This window comes from Lycium barbarum, chromosome 6, assembly GCF_019175385.1.
Source record: "Lycium barbarum isolate Lr01 chromosome 6, ASM1917538v2, whole genome shotgun sequence".
Taxonomy (NCBI): domain Eukaryota; kingdom Viridiplantae; phylum Streptophyta; class Magnoliopsida; order Solanales; family Solanaceae; genus Lycium; species Lycium barbarum.
The window spans coordinates 110,502,273-110,519,270 of NC_083342.1; the positions used below are offsets into that span (position 1 = coordinate 110,502,273).

The following is a 16,998-nucleotide window of genomic DNA, read 5'->3' on the forward strand; positions in this document are numbered from 1 at the left end:
CCCACCCAACGACATACAAAACCAATATGCGACCAACTTGTTCTCGAGTCCTACATCTGGAGTCACTAGGCACAGGAGCGGGTAACCCATATGCATTTTTTATTTAGTTGAGTTGGATTTAAATGGAGCGAGTTTAAAAATGAACTCCGTTTATATTGGGAATTTCCGTTAAGACAAGGTATATTTGAAAACTTTAATGACAGGAGGGTATTTTTAATCCAAATTTATAATGGAGGTTATTTTAGCCCTTTTTCCAAAGTAAAGGGGCATTTTTGACCCTTTCCCCATTAATATTTGCGGTCCAAGATCCTGTAGCTCTTTTTCACTTCGTAAAAACTTCATTTATTGAGTATACCAAGTTTCCTGGGGCATTTAATTATTGGTGACTCTTTAGTTTTTTATTTTAGGAGAGGTGACTCAAGTTTTAATTATTAGGTGGAGGTGATAATTTTCTATTAGTGATTAAGGGGTTTTGAAGTTGTCCAAAAATTTCTATTTTGACACTTTGACCCTGAACTTTATTTTTAACACTTTACACTCAAGTTTTATTTTTAACACTTCGACCCACCCCAGCCCAAACCTCGCCCCCGACCCCATGCCCCTCCCCTACCCCCCCACCCCACGCCCGCCAATTTTTTTTTTTCACCCCCTCCTCCTCCTCCTAACCCCCTACCCCCACACTCCCCCCCCCCCCCCCAAAAAAAAAGTTTTTTTTATTTTCTTTATTTGTTTTTTCACCCTGCCCCCCCTCCTCCTCGCAACCCTCCCCCCACACTCCAAAAAAAAATTAAAAAATTTTGATTTTCTTTATTTGTTTTTTCACCCCCCCCCCCCCCTTCTCCTCCTCCTTGCAACCCTCCCCCACACCCACCACCCCCCAAAAAAAATTTAAAAAACAAGTTTTGATTTTTTCTTACCAGCCTCCACTCCTCCTCCCCCCTCCCCCCTCCCCCCGCCCCCCCTAAAAAAAATTTAAAAAGTTTGGATTTTTTTTTTGTTTTTTCACCAGCCCCCGCTCCTCCTCCCACCCCTCACTACCCTGACCCCCAAAAAAAATTTGATTTTTTTTATTTATTTTTTCACACCCTCGTCCTCCTACTCCTTGCAACCCTCCCCCCACCCCTCACCAACCCCCCCCCCCCCCCAAAAAAAACATTTAAAAAAAAGTTTTGATTTTTTCTTACTAGCCTCCACTCCTCTTCCCATCCCTCCCCCCACCCCCAAAAAAAATTTTGATTTTTTTTAAATTTTTTCACCCCCCCCCCCCCCGCCTCCTCCCACCCTTCACTACCCCCCCCCCCCCCCCCAATTGCTTTTTTTAAAAAAGTTTTGAAAAAAAATTCTTTTTGTTTTTTTGCATCCACCACCCCCCACCCTTCCAAAAAAATGTTTGTTTAAAAAACAAAGTTTTTTTTTGCACCACCCCCCTCTCCCACTCAAAAAAAATATTGAAAAGAAGTTTTGATTTTTTTTTTGGGGGGGGGGGGGGGGTTAGGAAAATTTTGGATAAAATTCAGGTTGTTATTGTAGTGTGTTTGTAGTGAAATAGATGGTTTTTCTGTTGTTGTCCTGGTATGGTTCAGGGTTCAGGAAAAGATATCCAATAGATGGTTTTTTTGTTCTTGTCCTGGTATTTATCTGGTTCTGTTTATAGAAGATATCCAACGGATTTATAGTTGTTGCAACAAGTTCTATACTTGTGGCAACAAGTAGACAATCTGTTCCAACAACTACAAATCTGTTGGACATAGTTTCAGTTATTTGGTTCTGTTTGTAGAAAATATACAACAGATTTGTAGTTGTTGTCCAAGCTGAAATGCTCCATAGTTGTTAATTGCATTGTGTTGTAATAATAGTTATTTTTTGGAACTTTATGACATTTTAATGTTGTTCTTTTTTAGAATGGTAATTTCTATTCTTGGTGCTTGTGAACTTGGTTTATATGATATGTTGATCGTGTTCAAATCACAAATGTGTGTATTATTGTTAATAAATTGCTAAACAGTTTTCAACAAGTAATGAATCTGTAGCAACAACTCTGTAATTTGTTGGGTTTTATCCAACAAGTAACATGACTTGTTGCAACAACTAGTAACTTGTGTTTTATCCAACTGCTAAAAGATTTCCAGCAAATAAGCAATATGTTGCAACAACTGACAGGCCTTGTTGCAGCAACTAAGTTATGTGTTGGGGTTTTTCCAATAAGTGGAGTGACTTGTTGCAGAAAGTGGGTAACTTGTTGTGTTTTATCCAACAAGAGTAAGGACTTGTTCAACAACTATGTCATTTGCTGCAACAGATACTACAGTTGTTGCAACAGATGCTACACTTGTTGCAACAAATATTACAGTTGTTGCAATGGATGCTACTTGATTCACCCATATTTAGTGATCAACAAAGAGAATCAATGATATTTACTAATAAACAAAGGAAATCAATAATAAGTAGTGATTAATATATAATACTTAATCAATTTGATGGTAATTTGAGTCAGGAATATGCACTAAATCCAATGATCATTAGAGTGAATTGATGTAAACTACTTGATTCACCCATATTTAGTGATAAGCAAATGAAATCAACGATATTTAGTAATCAATATATAATACTTAATTAATTTGATAGTATTTTGAGTCAGGAAAGATGATCTACTAAGTGAATATGCACTAAATCGAGTGATTATTATAGTGAATTGATGTGAACTTCGTGATTCACTCATATTTAGTGATAAACAAAGGAAATCAACTATATTTAGTGATCAATGTATAATACTTAATCAATTTGATGTATTTTGAGTCAGGAAAGATGATCTACTAAGTCAGTATGCACTAAATCGAGTGATCATTAGAGTGAATTGATGTGAACTACTTGATTCACCCATATTTAGTGATAAACAAATGAAATCAACGATATTTAGTGATCAATATATAATACTTAATCAATTTGATAGTATTTTGAGTCAGGAAAGATAATCTACTAAGTCATTATGCACTAAATCGAGTGATTATTAGAGTGAATTGATGTGAACTACTTGATTCACCCATATTTAGTGATAAACAAATGAAATCAACGATATTTAGTGATGAATATATATATATATATATATATATATATTGGATTAGATGGGCAATTCTAAGTGTATTCTTAGAACAAATACTACAGTTGCTGCAACAGATACCACAGTTGCTGCAACAGATACTACAATTGTTGCAACAGATACTACACTTGCTACAATAAATACTACAGTTATTACAAAGGATACTATAGTTTTTCCAACAGATACGTACTACAGTTGGTCCAATAGATACTACACTTGCTGCAACAGATATTGCACTTGCTGCAACAAATACTATTTGGTTCACCCATATTTAGTGATCAATAAAGGAAATCAGCCATATTTAGTGATAAACAATGGAAATCAACCATATTTATTGATCAATATATATACTTAAGCAATTTGATGGTGTTTTGGGTCAGGATAGATGATCAACTAAGTCCAATACGCACTAAACGGAGTGATCATTGGAGTGAATTGATGTGAACTACTTGATTCACCCATCTTTAGTGATAAACAATGGAAATCAACCATATTTATTGATCAATATATATACTTAAGCAATTTGATGGTGTTTTGGGTCAGGATAGATGATCAACTAAGTCTAATACTCACTAAACGGAGTGATCATTGGAGTGAATTGATGTGAACTACTTGATTCACCCATCTTTAGTGATAAACAATGGAAATCAACCATATTTATTAATCAATATATATACTTAAGCAATTTGATGGTATTTTGGGTCAGGATAGATGATCAACTAAGTCTAATACGCACTAAACGGAGTGATCATTGGAGTGAATTGATGTGAACTACTTAATTCACCCATATTTAGTGATAAACAATGGAAATAAACCATATTTATTGATCAATATATATACTTAAGCAATTTGATGGTGTTTTGGGTCAGGATAGATGATCAACTAAGTCTGATATGCACTAAACGGAGTGATCATTGGAGTGAATTGATGTGAACTACTTGATTCACCCATATTTAGTGATAAACAATGGAAATCAACCATATTTATTGATCAATATATATACTTAAGCAATTTGATGGTGTTTTGGGTTAGGATAGATGATCAACTAAGTCCAATACGCACTAAATGGAGTGATCATTGGAGTGAATTGGTGCGAACTACTTGATTCACCCATATTTAGTGATAAACAGTGGAAATCAACCATATTTAGTGATCAATATATATATCTACTAAAATCACTAGTAATTTGTTGCAACTTCTTCCACAACTGTATGATCAGTTGCAACAGATTAGTAACTTGTTTAAACAGATCAATTATTTGTTGGAAAGGATTAGTAACTTGTTAAAACAGATTAGTAATTTGTTGCAACTTCTTCCACAACTGTACTATCTGTTGCAACATATTAGTAACTTGTTTAAACAAATTAGTTACTTATTGGAACAGATTAGTAACTTGTTGAAACAGATTAGTAATTTGTTGCAACTTCTTCAACAACTGTATGATCTGTTGCAATCATTTAGGCAACTTGTCTAAACAGATTAGTAACTTGTTTAAACAGATTAGTTACTTGTTGGAACGGATTAGTAACTTGTTGCAACTTCGTCAACAACTATATGATCTGTTGCAGTCATTTAGGCAACTTGTCTAAACAGATTAGTGACTTGTTTGAACTGATCCATCTATTGAAACAGATTAGTAACTTGTTGCAACTTCTTCAACGAGTGTATGATCTGTTCCAACAATTAACTCATCCGTTACTACATATTTTTTAGTTTTTACAATAATTTAAGCAATTGTTTGATTTTTTCCAACAAGGTGAGTAATTTGTTGTAACAACTAAGCAACTAAGCAATTCTACTGTATGCATCTATTGCAACAATTAGTAAGCAAAATAAATAAGTTCATAAATAGAAATTGTTTAACAACCACCTTGGCTCCAAATACCACAACTAATCAAAATCAATAAGTTCATAAACATCATTCACAAATAACATAAAGGACAAAAAAAAAATAGAAATTGTTCAACAGCCTCCAAATACCACAACTTAAGTAATAATTTGTTCAGCAATTACCTTTTGGGCTGTAGCAGATTTCCTTGATCTACTTCATCTCCTTCATTTCCATCATCAGTTTCTTCATCTTCTAGTTCTTCTTCACTTTCTTCATTTGTATATACTGCTTCTTGGCTCTGTTCTTCATCTCTTTCTGAGGATTGATTGTCAGTTTGGCTGCCAATTTGACTATATCTTTCCTCAACATTTGCTGATTCATAAATAAATTGTCTACTTGTTACAACAAGTGTAGAACTTGCTGCAACAATTACAAATCTATCGGATATCCTCTGCAAACAGAACCAAATAACTGAAGCTATGTACAATAGATTTGTAGTTGTTGCAACAGATTGTCTACTTGTTACAACAAGTGTAGAACTTGTTGCAACAACTAAAAATATGTTGGATATCTTCTACAAACAGAACCAAATAACTGAAGGTATGTCCAACAGAGTTGTAGTGGTTGCAACAAATTGTCTACTTGTTACAACAAGTGTAGAACTTGTTGCAACAACTAAAATATGTTGGATATCTTCTACAAACAGAAGCAAATAACTGAAGTTATGTCCAACAGATTTTTAATTGTTGCAACAAATTGTCTACTTGTTACAACAAGTGTAGAACTTGTTGCAACAACTAAAATATGTTGGATATCTTCTACAAACAGAAGCAAATAACTGAAGTTATGTCCAACAGATTTGTAATTGTTGCAACAAATTGTCTACTTGTTACAACAAGTGTAGAACTTGTTGCAACAACTAAAAATCTGCTGGATATCTTCTACAAACAGAAGCAAATAACTGAAGCTATGTCCAACAGATTAGTGAGTCGTTGCAACAAATTGTCTACTTGTTGCAAAAAGTGTAGAATTTGTTGCAACAACTACAAATCTGTTGGTTATCTTCTACAAATAGAACCAGATAAATACCAGGACAAGAACAAAAGAACTATATCTTGGATATTAATTTTCCTAAACCCTGAACCATACCAAGACAACAGCAGAAAAACCATCTATTTCACTACAAACATATAACAACAACAACCTGAATTTTATCCAAACTTTTCCTAAACCCAAAAAAAAATAATTCAAAACTTCCTTTCAAGATTTTGTTTTTGGAGTGGGGGGGGGGGGGGGGGGGGTTGCAGAAAACCAAAAATAAAAACTTTTCAAAACTTTTTTTTTAAAACAAAATTAATTTTTTTTGGGTGGGTGGGGGGGAGTAAGAAACCAAAAAAAAAAATTCAAAACTTCTTTTCAAGAAAAATCATTTTGTGTGTGTGTGTGTGTTGGGGGGGGGGGGGGGAGGGGGGGAGGGGCGGAGGGGGTGGTGCAAAAAAATAAAAATTTCAAAACTTTTTTTCCGGAAGGGTGGGGGGTGCAAAAAGAAAAACTTTTCAAAAAAATTAAAAAAACAATTGGAGAGGGGGGGGGGGGGGGGGTTGGGGGAGGAGGAGGATGGGGGTGAAAAAACAAATAAAGAAAATAAAAATTTAAACAAAAAAAAAATTGGGGGCAAGGAAGAGGAGTGGGGGCTAGTAAAAAAATCAAAATTTAAAAAAAAAATGGGGGGGGGGGGGGGGGGAGGGGGGGTGAAAAAACAAATAAAAAAATCAAAATTAAAAACAATGAGGGGGGGGTGGGAAGGGGTGGGAAGAGGGGGAGTGGGGGCTAGTAAAAAATGAATTTTTTTTGGGGGGGGGGGGGGGGGGGGGGGCGGGAGGGTTGGGAGGAGGAGGAGGGGATGAAAAAACAAATAAAGAAAATCAAAACTTTTTTTTTAAAAAAAATAAAAATTGGGGGGGGGGGGGGGGAGGAGGAGGAGGGGGCAGCTGGTGAAAAGGAAAAAAAAATCAATTTTTTTTTTGGTTTGTAGGGGGGGGGAGGGGGGGAGGGGGGGGAGGAGGAGGGGGATGGCTGGTGAAAAAGCAAATAAAAAATTCAAAACTTTTTTTTAAAAAAAAAATTGGGGGGAGGGGTGGGAGGAGGAGAAGGGGGCGGCTGATGAAAAAGAAAATAAAATAAATTAAAAAAAAAATTGGTGGGCGGGGAGGGGTGGGAGGAGGAGGGGGGTGGCTGATGAAAAACAAATAAAAAATTCAAAACTTTTTTTTTAAAAAAAAATTAGGCGGGGGTGTGGGGGCAGGGGAGGGGTGGGAGGAGGAGAAGGGGGTTGGTGAGTTTTTTGGATTAAGTTGGGGTCTTTTTATATTTTGTAAATGATCAAAAAGTTTGAAAAAATACATTTTGGACCCCAATTTTCTTAATCCCAAATTTAATTGGGTGTTGCTTTCAAGTGGTCCCATGAGACACCTATACTAATTTCACAACTAAAAGGTCACCTATAGCTAATTCTTCTAAGTTTCCTACTATAGGTCTTAGAGTTAAATCAAGAGGAAGAAATATTCTTTTCACACAGTACACCATCCTTTCACTTTTATTTGTTGACTATATTAAAAATAAATTTTAACTTTTACTTGTACACTTAACATATCAAGAGAAAAGCAATTTCTTATTCCTGTTTTACGCGTAACATTAATTACTCATTTCAAGTCCATTAAAACTCTACACCAATTAATATGAGTATCATAGTAAGTTATGCACTTCATTTAATATTTCTTAAGAAGTGTGCAAAGTTCATAGTTAACAAGTAAAGTGAACGGAGAGAATAGTATGGAATACTATTTTCTTCTCTATTCCTCTGCTCTATTTCTGATTATATCCTTTTTAACTTCATTTAAGCAGAGCTTGGATATGTCACCAACTTCAATTTTGTTATGGAAATTAAGGCAAGGTAGAAGAGATCTAAAACAAATAAGCGGAGAAGGAAAATGTTGGCGAGAATTTTGGATTTTGAAAGGTGAAGAAGAAATTAAGAGAGATAGTAAGATACCAAAGTAATCAAGGTTAAGACCAAACAGATCTGGGTCATTACAATTTAATGAGACAGGTGTCAAGAATCTAAGTATCCACTGGACGAAAATGAAGAGAAAGTAACCGGAGAAGAGCCAACTCTCAAATATAAGATTTTGATCAATGATCGTTTGGTAAGGTGTATAAGAATAGTATTGAAAAGAACGTATAAATGCTGCTAGGATAGTTATGCTGGCATTATTTTTATGGACTGTCCGATTTGTAAGATAGTAAGATACCAAAGTAATCAATAAGGGAAATACTATAGCTAGCAGTATCACTAGCGTAATTCAGATGGTGGTATAAAAGATAGCACTAATAATTCTACATCATGACGATGCACTACTATAATATTACATAATCAAATACTATATTTGTCTCATGCATTAATATAACACCGCTGTACTAGTCAATCCTTAAAGCAAAAAAGAAACCCCACAAGAACAATTATGGCCGAAGCATTCAAGAATTTTATTCACAATATTTAATTTAATGTATTGAAGGATTACTTTACTATAGTAGCGATCTTGTTGAAAGACAAACATGGAAACTCAAAATTTTGATTAACGCTAATAAGGGACATATTTGATTTATGCCAGAAAAGGAAATAACAAATTTGATTAGAGTACAACTAGGACTCTTATTATTTTAAAAATATCTTTTTCTAAATCTTAATTGTAAAAATTATCATGATTGCCCTTTAATTTAGCTGATGGTGTAAAGTACTTTGTACAACAGTGCATAAAACTTAAACTTGTATATAAAAAGTTCTTACTCTCTTTTATTCTCGATTGAATAAATAGATTATTTAAATTTGATTGCTATTAATAAAAAAAATTGTATTAGCAAATTGTTTTAATAGTTTGCATTCTGCTCATTCTTTATTATTTAAATTCTTAACTTAGAAATTTTACACAATAGAACAAATATCATGCTATTAAAAGAAAAAGTTAAAAGAGACAAACTTTTATAATCAATAGGATAAAATATGTATTTGAAAAATTAGAGTGAGGTCGGAGGTCGGGAGAGAATATTTGTTGTTCAAAATTGGTGGGAGAAATTGATTTTTAAAGTAAAGTCAGGAGAAAAGAAACTTTTTACTCATTTTTTTTAATGCACAGTTAGAGGGAGCTCCTCTGTCTCCCCCCTAATATGCCACAACCCGTTCTTGTCTTGCAACAAACTGATGGTATTTGAAAAGGCAAAAGTTGTCATCAGTAATACAAAACAAAAGATAATTACAAATATTTAAACGAAATGAAAAAAGAAAAAAAATAGAATAGAAGTCATTCATCTCAAATAAATTCTCAATTTGTTAAATTAGGGAATTTCTACGTTTGAATTCCTCCTTCATTCTAATCCATTTTTCTTCTTTTTTGTTTCATTTGAATGTCGTCTCCAGTTGTCTTTTGTTTTAAAAAATATGGATAGGCAAAATTTAAATATTGTGAATTTTTAATTTTTAATTTTCTAATACGGAATTTATAAAGTGGCAAAGCACTTACATGGCCAGTGGCAAGTCATAACTCATAACCTATTGCTGAAAATTTCGCATTCTAATTATTTCTATTTTCTAAGCAATTCGCACGTAGTTCAATAACTTTAACGCAACAAGAAATATTTCAATAAGTTTACTGTTTTAAGTGGGCCAAGATTAGTAAGTTTTTGAAACTTTACTGTTACAAAGAATAAGTGGGTAAAGTTCTCCTATATGTCGTGAAAATAACCCATTTTAGAGCCACAAATCCTGACATTCTTGTCAGTAATTTCATGAATTAAAAAATTAAGCTAGTTCTAATTCCCACCCTTTTAGCTAACTAATTAGTTTTTCACTTCCTGTTACATTGGTGTAAGATGATATGTGGTTCATTTTTCCGTTTGTACTTGAAGCTATATTGAATTTTCATTCTTTTTAAAAAATGCAAGGCCTTCAACGTTTGCAGGTTTCTTGTCCCAATCTGGAAGAGCTAACGCTCATCAGTGACGCTGAAAGCATACTACTCTATGCTCTCACCAACTTCCAACTGGCTACTTCAGTAAACTTAAAAAATTACACATACGGGGTTGTGACAAATTGAGAAACTTGATGTCTCCATCAGTGGCCAGAGGTGCTCTAAATTTCCAAATACTTAGAATAAACGAATGTCCATTAATGGAAGAAGGGATCACAGAAGAGGAACAACAAGGAGAAGAAATGAGTAATGAGCCCTTATTTCCCCGGTTGGAAAAGCTGAAGCTTGGATATCTACCGAAGCTGGGGCATTTCTTTCTGACAAAGTGTGCTCTTGAATTTCCATTTCTCAGAAGAGTGGACATTAGAAACTGCCCTGAAATGAAGACGTTTATCCAGCTGGGATCTGTGAGTACACCAAATTTGAAATATTTGTCAGTAGAAGAATGGATCGAAGATGCTGAGATGAAAAGTGATCTCAATATTGCGATACAACAGAGGTTCAATTCTAAGGTTTGTCTTGTGCCGCTGTATAACTAACTAAATCTTGTCACATGCACTAATACACCCCTGTTCTTTCCGTTTTAACTACTAAATAGTACTCTCTCTGTCCCAATTTACATGATTAACTTTTCTTTTTAGTCCGTCTCAAAAAGAATGTTACATTTCTTTATTTGACAACAATTTAACTTTAAACTTTACCTTTTACGCTTAACGAGATGATTTATAGCCACACAAATATCTTTGGCTTGTTTTAGGTCAAAAGATCCAAAAGTCTTCCTTTATTTTTTAAACTCCGCGCCCAGTCAAACTATATCACATAAATTGAGACGGGGGAGTAAGTTGTAGTAATATTTAGATAGTTGTTTCTGTTTGTCACTTGAAGCAACTTTCTTTTACTTGCCCAAATATTTTCAAATAGAAATCTAAAACATAAGCACATACTAGTTATGTTTTCTCATGTACTTGCTACGCTCATCTATGTTCTTTTGCAGTCTCTACTCCCAGGAACAAGAAACTAGCAAGTGATCATGGCAGAAACTAGTGTTGTCTATGAATCCGAAGCTAGGGAGGTAATAAGTACTCGATGAAATAGTTGAAGTGTGTGCAAGTTAGCTAGAAAGATCACCTGATATTTGTGCTTATGGGGGTAACAAGCAGCGGCGGATCTACAATAGTGTAACCTATGGAACTCAATAGCTTTTACCTAGAGACTTTGTATTGTATTAGTTAAATTCTAGTAAATAATTGACTGTAAACGCAGTTATTATTGTATATTAACCTGAGGTCGTTCTAGGTTCTATAAGCTTCAAATTCTAAATCAACCTCTGGTTCTAAATTCTTCTTTCATTATATTTAGCTTCTAATATGTAGATTTATTTGTCATGCATATCATATTGCACTCTATCGTTTTGACAGATTTTAAAGAACGTCTTTTGGAGAAGCTTTTAGAAATACATTTTCTGGAGTAATTTGGATTTAGATGATCTGTTTCATTTGAAAAATAAGTCGTGTTTGGATGGGATGTTTACCAAAAAATGAAAAATTAGAACTATAACAATCGAACCCAATGTTTCCACAAAACAAATCGGAGTGCCTTTATAGGAGAAAAAAAAAAGATACTTTCTCATAATTGACCAAATGCCTCAATTGTTTTGTCTTCATATAATTCAGCTATTTGTGAGAAAGAAAACTGCATGGGACAAATGGTGAAACATGCTTATCCACAATTGTGCACCTATGCAAATAATAAAGTGAAAGTAGTCGAAAAAGAATATAAGTTATATATATCTAAATAATGTAAAAAATACATGCTAAGTTTGATTTAACACTTTCTATAAAATAACATACTCAATGTAATTCACAAGTGGATTCTAAGAAGAATGGTGTGTATGACACATTATATTCAATTTTTTATATGATATCTTATCGCAAGAAGAAATTACATGTTATTATATTGTAATTAGTGTACTTCCCCGCACTTCGTGCTATCATAATTTTTCCTCTTTGTTTCGCCTAGCTAGTGAACTGCTTTTAATTCTAAAATAGTAAATGTTCAAAACTTTCTTGTTTCGAACAAATTATTTTGGAGAAACTGAATGAGACAATAAAACTAAAATGATTTTCGTACATCGGCATTTAAAAGTCGGTGGTTGGTGTAATTAATTAACCTTTATTATAATTTAATGGTTATCCCTCTGCCATTTGTTACTATCTAACAGGTACAAGACACTTGCTGATGCCAGTTGGAGAATTTGTTGTCACTTTTCTGAGGAGACAGAAGTCCCAAAACGGCTGAATTCAGATGTACTAGCATGGACCAAATTATTGCAAATTAAGTGACTCATTGTAGCCCGTGCCAGTACGGGTCAAACATATATTTATAATTTTATTTTTATATAATTATAAAAAGAATTAATATATTTTATAATATGTTTTGGAAATCATGTATGTAAATATAGAAATTTTAAGAGCACGAGTTCAATAATTTATGTCATGATATTATTTCTTTTTTCAGTTTACATGACTTTATTTAAGAAAAAGACTAATAGACACTTTTTAAACTACGCGTTAATCAAATTAGAACCAGAATTTCAAAACTTATTGAATTTTTAACTACTTCTAAATATGGAAACGTCATTTGAACTACCATTCCTTTAGGCTAAAACGTGATACTTTTTATACATATGGTGAGTATGTATATTGTGTCATATAACATGGGCATAGATGCCGTATAAGATTTCTATCTTTTTTTTTTTTACTTAACCTATCATAAGTATATACTAATAAATTATTTTGGCTATTATAGTGCTCCGTATATAATTAGAAACTTAAGACATTGGAAAATGCCTTTTGAGAATGTAATACCCATCTTAGTTTCTTTTTTAGGATAGTAAACAGTACTGCAATAAACATCCGAGTAATTTATTTTATCAGTTGTAACAATATTCAATTAATTTGATTATAGAATTACAGTTGGTGAGGTAAGATATCACCCATGGAACTACAAAATGTAATCAATTGTAATAGTCACTTTTAAAAAATGAAACTTAATAATAATATATTCAGAACTACTTTTGAAAAATTAATCCTTACCTGTTCAAAAAAAAGCTATGGAGATTGGAGGGAGAGATAAGTAAGAGACTGCTACATTAAAGTTTAATGGGGGCCACTTTTTTTGGACAATCATTCAAAAATGTTGCAAATGCAGCGCGTGGTATAGAAATCCAACTGAATGAATTCACCATTAGTGACTTAATGGGGGATACTTTGAGAATTACATGGATATTGCTTGATTTTTTAATATGGGGTTCACGTTTTTTTTATTTTTTTTATATATTGCTTACTTTATTTTGTTTTTTTGTTTTTCTCGACCACATGAGCCGACCTTAGGCGGGCACCCGTCCAAAGTGCAATAGAGATCACCAACCTAGGCCATAGGTCTTATTGATCGCCCATTGACCCCGTCCAGGTAAGTGCTATTTTATAATATGGGGCTAACCTTTTTTTTTTTTTTTTTGGTATTGCTTATTTTTTAACATGGGGTTCACTTTTTTTTTTGACATGAGTTGGATGTGGACGACGGAACCACCTCCAAACTCATACTTCTAATATAGTATAATATATAAGGGAAAATACCCATTTTTTATAGTCCTCACATAATTTTTTTTCTTTTTTTCTTTTTGTCCCTAAGTAAAGTTTTAATGACTTACAAAGTGTTCATACATTTTGGTAAATTTTAAGAACTTTAAGGATTTTTTCCATACCATTAGGAGTGATGATTTCGTGAAAAAGATGATAATGGGCCCCACGAAGCACACTAATCATACATATTATGATTTGTTTTATGTGAAAATATTATATTAAGCTTGTTTTAAATTAAATTTTTTTCTTAAATATATATTATAGAGACGTAAAAAAATCATCCATTTATATCTTATATAGGCTTAATTATTGAATAAAATATTATTCTTATGATATTATTTTTTATCGATGTTATTTACCATTTATAATATGATATTTTAAATTTTATTCATCCGATTAAACGTAAAAAAAAAATTGTTTGATTTTCTCCTGTATTTTTTGTTATACGTGCTTGCAAGCAAACCTTCCCCAGACCCCATTTTGTAAGATTTCACTGGGTATGTTGTTGTTGTTGTTACGTGCTTGCAAACATACATAATTAACAAAGATTTCACTTAAGGTAGGATTAAGTTTTAAAGTAAAAGAATAAACGCTAACAACTTATATCATTGTTAAATATTTTTAAAATGTATAAGAAATATAAATTATAGTCCTTCCGTCTCAATCGAAAAATGAATTCCGAAGTACGATAGCTAATTAATCTAAATTTACGTGCTTACACTTTTAACATAAAATTTATCTAACATGACTATATTAAAATAGGAACTATAAAACATTATTTTTATATATATTATGAAACTCTTTGAAGAAAAATGTAGTTAAAGGAAATACAATTTGATCTCCAAGCAGTAATGATACTGAAAAATTGCAAAAGTATATTTTCACTTTCTTAATATTAAAATATTTTGGAAAATACAGGATTATCAATATTTTATATAATTTAGGATAAAATAGTTAAGTTCAACATGAAAAAATTATTACAATGTAGATTCCATAAAAAGTTCATTAAACCAAGAAAAAGGAAAAAAGTTTTTTTTTAACAAGCACTTTTGGGAAGGAAAAAGAAAGCTTAAAGTAACAACAATTTAATGTCATTGTTTTTGAGTACTTTTCTATTGTTAATTTTGAAGAACATATACAAAAGTATCTTGCAATACCAAAACTTTTAATTATTTATATTGATCTATAAGTCAACTTTATTGATTTCATCATACAACAATATTGTAGCATTAAATATTTTTGACAATTAGTAGTATCTTTTTGTAAAAAATAGATTAGCTAATATAGTTTCAATTCAGAGAAATAAGTGAAATTAATGTAACATATGAAAAACTCATTGGATCATTGGAGACAATTATCTCAAAAAGTCAGTAAAATAGAAATTAGAAAAGCCTTCATTTGTTAGTCTAATATATAAACTAAGAAAAATGTTTTCCTTTAACTTTCAGATGCCTTTTTTTTACTTTAATATTTTAGAATTCTTTAAAAAGTGTCAAACTAATATTAAAAAAACAAAGAAGCAAGAACAAAAAAAAATTAAAAATATCTACAAATTTAATTTAACATCTATTTGAGCACGGGTCAAATGACACTAGTCTTTATAATACGCACTGAATAATTCAGAAGTTAGCTAAGTGTCACGATCTGTAGTATGAACAAATTTCCCAATTGGATGTCACGTCTGGAATAAAGTAGATTGGTTCATATATAAATTTTGTGAATGGTTACTTTCGAATTACATTAATGTGATGCTAAACGTTAATTACAAACTTTTGATTGGTGCAAGTTTGTGATGAAAATATATTCAATTTTCGTATTTGCTGGTGTAGGAATCGTACATTCACTGAAAGACTTCAAACAGAATTGTATCCCTGCTAGAGATAAAGTGAGGGGAATTGAGACACAGAGAGAGCACAAAAAATAGAATTACGATGTTAGTGTTACATGATTTATGTGACAAAAAAATCGTCATCTAGATATATAAATAGTCTTTTAGGGTTCAGCCAAGTTTTTGGGAAATTAAAAGTGTTTTTTTTCCTTAACCTAATATTTGTTTTAGAGAGTTAAAATATTTACTTAACATTTTGGAGAAAAGTAAGTCACTTTAATTAGTAGCTAAATTCAGAAGTAATTTTATGCTGGAACCAAGCAGAAGTTTACAACTTTTTGTATGAACTTGGAAGCATAGAAACCAGCAGGCGCAAATAGAAAAAACCTTTTTAGGAAAAAGATACTTCCTCCGTTTCAATTTATGTAAACCCATTTGACTGGACACGACATTTAAGAAAGAGTGAAGACTTTTGAAACTTGTGGTTCAAAATAAGTCTTGAATATTTGTGTGGTTGTAAATCATTTCATAAAGTGAATTTGTTTTCAAATTAGGAAAGAGGTCATTCATTTTATCACGGACTAAAAAGGAAATAAGTTCACATAAATTGAAACAGAGGGAGTATATTTTACCAAAATTTTAGATTTGTCATACTATCCCTTTAAAATGGAGTATTACCTCCACTCATGGCATGGTAGAATCAATTTACCAATCACTACACATGTATGCTAATCTCTACATATAATCTTGTCTTTCAAATATCACAGCTGAATATTCTTGTTGGAGCAACAGTTGCAACATGATTTGAGGCAATTGAATTACAAATGATGGCTTGATTGAAGGGAAGGGGAATCACCGTAGCCACTAGTATATCATGTGCACTTTGCTCCTCTAGGATCAGGTCATACGGAACCATCAAATTATCACTCAAGTGTTTTGGGATTAAAGCAATGCCATAAGCACTTCTCAATTTTTCATGCTTAACATAAGATATTACTCCTTCCGGATAAAAAAAAAAGAGTCAACTTAGCCATTTGCACACCCCTTAAAAAAATACTAACTCCTAGACAAAAATAGGTAATTTGACTAAACTACCCTAATTAAATAGGCACTAAGATTTGATCATATAACACTTAATACGGGCAAATCTGAAAAAATAAGATTAATTCTTTCTTGATTTGATAAGTGAACACTTTTTTTGATCCAAGAAAATAAGGCTAAGTGGACACTTTTTTTAACCGGAGGGAGTACAAGATTTGACCCTTTTTCTCTTTTTTTTTTTTTTGTTTTTTTTTTCTGTGAGTAAAAACATTAACAAAGGACATCAAGTTTAATAACACACAGTTTTCTCTAATACAACCATGTGCTTCTCCAATAATTTGGGCGGTCCAATTATTTTGACCACCTACAAAGTATGCTTAGATGCTCGTCTAGTTTCAATTACAAATCAAATGTGGCAGTCGTTTTTTCTTATTAGGAAGTATCTTATTATTGACAATACATTGGTGCAAGGATGATATTTCTACTTCATGACAATGTACATGTCATAAATGTACTCGTCTATGATCATCACA

The 16,998-nt window shown here is 32.5% G+C and overlaps 1 protein-coding gene across 1 annotated transcript; it reads left to right on the top strand.

Annotated features, from left to right (window-relative positions):
- Positions 1-9,425: 9,425 nt before the first annotated feature.
- On the top strand, positions 9,426-11,352 carry LOC132599967 (uncharacterized). The gene is made up of 2 exons (XM_060313111.1): positions 9,426-10,464; positions 10,947-11,352. The coding sequence occupies exons 1-2, from the start codon at positions 10,087-10,089 to the stop codon at positions 10,971-10,973; spliced, it is 405 nt and encodes a 134-aa protein (XP_060169094.1). The 5' UTR covers positions 9,426-10,086; the 3' UTR covers positions 10,974-11,352.
- The last annotated feature ends 5,646 nt before the right edge of the window (positions 11,353-16,998 follow it).

What these genes read in the sequence shown, in the direction of transcription:
- LOC132599967 (XM_060313111.1), top strand. Translation starts at nt 10,087, where the DNA reads ATGTCTCCATCAGTGGCCAGAGGTGCTCTAAATTTCCAAATACTTAGA. An exon ending in AACAGAGGTTCAATTCTAAG is followed by an intron (nt 10,465 to 10,946) that starts GTTTGTCTTGTG and finishes GTTCTTTTGCAG; the next exon opens with TCTCTACTCCCAGGAACAAG.